The following is a 5,488-nucleotide window of genomic DNA, read 5'->3' as shown; positions in this document are numbered from 1 at the left end:
AACCTCCCACCTGAGATTGCCATCTGTTGGATCTTGAACTGGATGTTGAAGGTGGGGTTCTCGTCGGGTTTGGAGGCTCCGGCCTGCAGGCTCATGGTGCCTTTGAGGCTGGGAAGCTTCTGCGGGTTGATCTTCCCAACATCCCATGACAACAGCTTCAAAAACAAAAAGTGCAAATGAATATGAAATTCTAGCGTTCATAAAAAACACACTGAGAGTCCCCTGGGTACCTTGGTGACGGGGTCAAAGGTGTAGGTGCCCTGTGAGGGGTTGAGGTTTACGTTGAGGACGCCTCGCGGCAGCTGGCTGCTCACTAACACCGACTCCACCACCTTCCCCATGGTCTGTTTGGGGCCTAAAGTCAGGTCGAAGCGGCCCTGCGAGCTTCCCTCCCTGAAGGTGATGTTGTGTTTGACGTAAACGGGGATGGCCACCAGGCTGAAGAAGAAGCAGCAGATGGTCATCAGAGCAACTGTTCATTCTGGCTGTGGGACAGAAAAAAAACACGCACAGACTGGGAGAAAAACAACTAACTTCTGGGAGCTGACGTGGTAGGAGAGCAGCCGGAAGTTTCCGTCAGGTGGGATGAAGGAGAGGATCCGCTCCGCCTCCCAGCGCTTGAACCGCACGCACGGGTGGAAACTGACGTCATCCAGCAGCCGAGGATTCTGGGAGAGGAAAGCAGAACATGACAAAAAATAAATACCACACAACCTAAAGACAATCGTGCAGGGAAAAAGTGTTTCCTCCTTGTCTGTGGTACCAGGTTTGATTCTACAAAGACATTCTCCTTTAGGGTGCTGGAGCACTGACAAAAAAACGTATGAACTCCATCAAGGCTAGCCGGCCCAGACCATCATCCTACCACCACCACTACCACGTTTGACTGTCAGTGGAGGACACTCCCTCTCCAAAAAGTGGTTTGTTTGTTGCTGAGCTTTCCCTGCTTCACTCTGTTTGAATCGTGAACTTTAACCTTCACAGAGTCAAGTGAGGCCAGATATTCTTTATGTCTTCTGCCTCTCCTGAGACCTCCTTAAAAAATTTTCTGTGTTCTCAGATGTTCTAGACTCGACTAGGTGCTGCAGGTTTTTGGGTTGTCCCAGCCCATGGAGGGTCACAGAAAGGAGCGGCTGCATCTTAAAGGGATTTCCCTTGAAGCTCATGTGACCACCTTAAGGGATGTCCAAAATGAAGTGTATGATTGACGTGCATGTGGTAAGAGTATAAAAAAGTATTTGTAAGAATAAAATATTAATGTGAAGATTCTACCCATCGCACTGTAGCAGTTTTATATGTGATCGTAGCTTAAGGCTTTGGGGTGGAAATAAATATATATTTTTTAAATTATTATCAACTGAAGTCTATTCAGAAGTACAAATATCTTATTTTTTTGGAACAACTTTGTGTCATTGACCTCAAATAAATAAAACATTTTATTGTGTTTTTTTTTACCTTTGAAACGTTAATGTGTTTGATAATCTGAATCATTTCAACAAAAGTGCAAAAGGAAAAAGGAGAAATTGAGGAGAAGGAGAGCTTTTTTCCTGGACTCTGTACATTCATTTCCAATATAAAACTTGATTTCTTTTCAAGACTAAACCAAACTCACCATGAAGGAGAGCGTGAGGTCGGGCATGCCGGTCAGTTTCACACAGGCGTCGATCACGCCCTGAATCTCTGCCGTGATGGTCGATCCTGGACGAAAGCAAACTTCATGTCAGTTTGAAACCAAAAACCTGACCGGCTGCACACGACAAGAAGCATTGAAACCCAAAAATGCTGCTCCTGAAGCCCAGAAAGTTTCCTGAAAGCCGGTGCCATCTGTCAGACCTGATTTATCAATGATGGCGTCAATCTCTTCCACCACATCAAAGTAGGCTTCGTTGTTTGTGTATTTGACGCCGGTGCGTCGCCATGGCACCACGGAGAGCTGGCCGGTGGGGAGCTGCTCGCCCACGTTGGTGCTGCCTGGAAAGTGGAGGTGGACAGAGTGTCAGAAGGCAAATGTGAGAGTGTAGCGAGCTCTGGCAATGATGTTAGAGCACCAGTGGACCTGTAATGGTGTTGACCATGGTGCGGAGGATGGTGGGAGGCTTTATGAGCTCTTTGAGGATGTTGGACTCTGTTGCCAGGGGGAAGCCGTTGTCCAGCATCTCCTCAAGCAGCTCGTACACCACAACTACATTGTCCTTTATCGCCGCTTCTGTACAGACTCCAAAATAGTCCTGGAGGACGACCATAAAACATCAGATTACTAAAAATATATATGTTTCGAGAAAGAACAGGAAGTTGACCCAACCTGGAAGGTGTCCACAACTCTGTGCAAGAACTCGATGACGAAGAGCGGCGGCACCTCGCTCTGTATGACGGCCACAAAGTAGATCCGGTGCCTGAGCACGCTGATGAGGTAGTGGTGAGGCGTGGGGATCACCGGCGGAACGTTCTCCGGCTCGGAGGCGCGCTCCTGCGCCTCGAAGAAGTAGTCGCAGACGGAGCGACTGACCACGCTTTTCCAGTGCTTCTCCAGGAAAATGTCCCCCGAAGCGTTGATGAGGAACAGGCTGTGGATCATCCTGACTGGAGGCGGAGAGGCTGAAGACAAACAACAAAACCATTAAATAGTTCCTTGAACCTGAACATAGAAACCGTCCGCCCTTTCCTACAGGAAATGATGTCATTAGTTCTGAAAAATGAGGAAAAAGAAAGACATATAGAGGGGTACATCTGGTTTTATTTGCCAAAGCTTTCCAGCTTTACCGATAGGTGCAGACAAGGCAGAACGGACTGTCGGTGAGTAGAAGAACCAGCCTGTTCTTCAGCTCCAACGAGTGGAGGTTCTTCCAGAATATAGCTGAAAGAAGGAATTCAAAGTCTCCGTCTTCTTCAACAAGTCCCTGAAGTGGGTCATGACCTTCTCGTTGAACAAATCCACCACTGTGCCAACGTGTTTTTGGTCGGAGATCTTCTGAACTTCCTCCTGCTTTGTTACCGAGTCCTTGACGATACTGAAAGGAATCTGGTCTTCTTCATCTCCTGACAGAAAATCTCTCCTTTCTTCCTCCTCTTGTTCTTCCTCAATGGGTTTGTGTCCAGGAGGTGTCTTCTCCTGTTTGGTGATGCAAGTCCTGTTGGGCATTTTCCTCCACAAGACGCCACTTTTGTTGCGTTTGAGACCTCTGAACTCCTTCCTGAACCACCTTCTGGGCTTCTGAAAACTTTTTTGGAGCGGCTTCACCATGCAGGACCGCTCTGTGGATTCGAATTATCTCCTGGAATTGGTAGAACCAACCCATGCTGGCCTTGAACTCCTCCTCTCCTTTGGCCTGCGAGCTGGACCTGTGCACGCTTCCTTCAGTCCTGCGTAGATGACCCTGGCCTTCTGGCATATGAGGTCCTGGCTCATTGGACCGCCTGAATCTGCCTCTCATTGATCCAAGCAATGAGCGACTTCCTTCGCTACTTTGACTCGAGCAACCTCCTCCTTCTTTAGGAACGTCTCAATGGGTGACTTATTTACCTTGAACTTAAGGTCGACCACTCGCACTCCTTTACTGTGTACTTCAACTATTTCCTTCTTTGTTTCAATGGTTGGAGCCTTCCTGATCTTCCCACTAACACCAGCCAAACTACACTGAAACAAGAAAAACGCTTCACCAATTTTCACTAGCGAAAAGTTGTCCCGCACAGAGAAGACCTTGAATTTAAGCAACATGGAAGCTTACTGACTGTACATGAGAACTGGACTGAGTGACCCCTCCCCCCTGGTGTTCCAAACAGGAAGTACATGCCGGTTCCAAGAAACCCAAATCCCATAGATGGCTGCATCAATTAAATGTCATTCTGTTATTCAGAATAACCATTCTTGCTCTGATAAGATTTTTTGCATGGTCTTACCAATTCTAATGTTTTTTTTTTTTCTTTAGCCGATGTTATTGAAACATATTTAAGTATCGAACCCTTTTTTTGCACATTGCCAGTGCCCGCATGTATTTTAACCCTAAATTTAACCCCACCTTAATTACGTACAATCACTTCCCTTTACTTTTATTCAACTTGTAAACTGACCAATCAAATGCAACAATAAAAATATGTGGTCTCACACTGAATTTTTGATTGACAAATTCTCCTGAACCGAAGGACTACGACTTCTGTCAAGCTTATTGGCAAAAGTGGTTGCCATAGATACGATGACAGATCACCTCAGGCCAAACGCTTCTTACTGACGTCTGGCTCCAACATGGCAGCATCCATATCGCAAAAAAGTGGCGACTGAATTGACTTCCTTTGGTTGGAGCCGGAAGTAAAGATTTTCTATGGATGACGTCAAGTCCAGTTCTCTTATACAGTCAAAGCGCAAAAACAACTTTTGTGACAGAATTTGTACGTTTATTTTTATTTAACATTTTATTTATTTATAGAAAATATCAGTTTTCTTAAAGTGAAGCATGTTTGTTTAGCTGTCCACATTTGTTCGTTACGACAGGTGCGACAATTTTACGAGAAAACTACGAAAAACATGAATTTTAAATAAAATGATTAACTTCACTTTGGACTGTCGCAAAATGAAATATTAGGTAATATATTCAGATTTGTTTTTTAAACTATGATTTTGTTATTTCTTTGCTAGTTTACCATAACTCCCCGTTCTCTGGCAGGAGCAGAGCCCTCCTTCCCTCACATGACTCTCCTGTTAGCCGGGAACGTGACACCATCGGGAGGACTCATTAAATATGTGGCCGAGCTATCGAGTTCAGGTCGGAGGGACGCCGTATGGCTCTGCGCCTCCATCCTAACACGTCGAATTGACAGAAAACCGGTGCTGGTCTGTCAAATAATTAGCGGCTAACGGCGGCCTCCGTGCACCGAGATGCTACGCTCGTCCCTCCTCCTGCCTCTCATTCATGACGGAGGGAAAAGCTCTTCACGCGGGAGGAGAAAATGTTTAAACAGAAGCAGTGGTAAAATTCTGGAAAATTATTTGGGGAATATATAATGGGAATTAAACTCACCAAAAGAGAAATGGTGTTTTTAAGCCTCCCTTTCTCCAAAAGATTAAGCGGCCGTCTCTGCTTCCCGTTAGGTGGAGCAGAAGATCAGGATGCGAGCGAGGAGGCGGGAGGCTACGACGAATCAACCAATCAGAGGCCAGAAAATTTGTGAAGCCCATCCCACTTTATTGCAACAATACGGAAGTTGTCAGATTGGGACTGTGCTGTGATTGGTCAATGATGGAGGACAACACCAAACGTAACCAGAAAACTGCTTGCCGATTGGCTGTCAAATGTTAGGAGTCTGACATTTTGTCTCTAGTATCAGATTTCATTTTGTGGCTTTCATTCAATTATCCACATGGAGGCAATGATTACTTAGACCTCAAATAGGACAATATAACCGAACATATTTTAGACAAATGTTTAAACAAGGTTCTAGCTTTAAAAATACTGTGGGTTTTAAGTAAAAATGAACAATTTTTAATACTATATGA

General features: G+C 45.4%; 1 protein-coding gene across 1 annotated transcript in view; it reads right to left on the bottom strand.

The window, feature by feature from the left end:
* The window catches only part of ap3m2 (adaptor related protein complex 3 subunit mu 2), a 7,540-nt gene extending 2,384 nt beyond the window's left edge, over positions 1 to 5,156 (bottom strand). Inside the window, exons 1-8 of the mRNA XM_024274804.2 lie at positions 5,013 to 5,156; positions 2,303 to 2,595; positions 2,057 to 2,228; positions 1,834 to 1,971; positions 1,613 to 1,698; positions 535 to 668; positions 231 to 438; positions 11 to 155 (exon numbers count right to left, since the gene is read on the bottom strand). Coding sequence (XP_024130572.1) covers positions 11 to 155; positions 231 to 438; positions 535 to 668; positions 1,613 to 1,698; positions 1,834 to 1,971; positions 2,057 to 2,228; positions 2,303 to 2,575 — 1,156 coding nt within the window. The 5' untranslated portion in view covers positions 2,576 to 2,595; positions 5,013 to 5,156. The remainder of the gene's footprint in view (positions 1 to 10; positions 156 to 230; positions 439 to 534; positions 669 to 1,612; positions 1,699 to 1,833; positions 1,972 to 2,056; positions 2,229 to 2,302; positions 2,596 to 5,012) is intronic.
* Positions 5,157 to 5,488: the final 332 nt, after the last annotated feature.

Source organism: Oryzias melastigma, linkage group LG9 (assembly GCF_002922805.2).
Source record: "Oryzias melastigma strain HK-1 linkage group LG9, ASM292280v2, whole genome shotgun sequence".
NCBI classification, from domain to species: Eukaryota; Metazoa; Chordata; class Actinopteri; order Beloniformes; family Adrianichthyidae; genus Oryzias; species Oryzias melastigma.
This window is presented reverse-complemented; position numbering and strand designations above follow the sequence as displayed.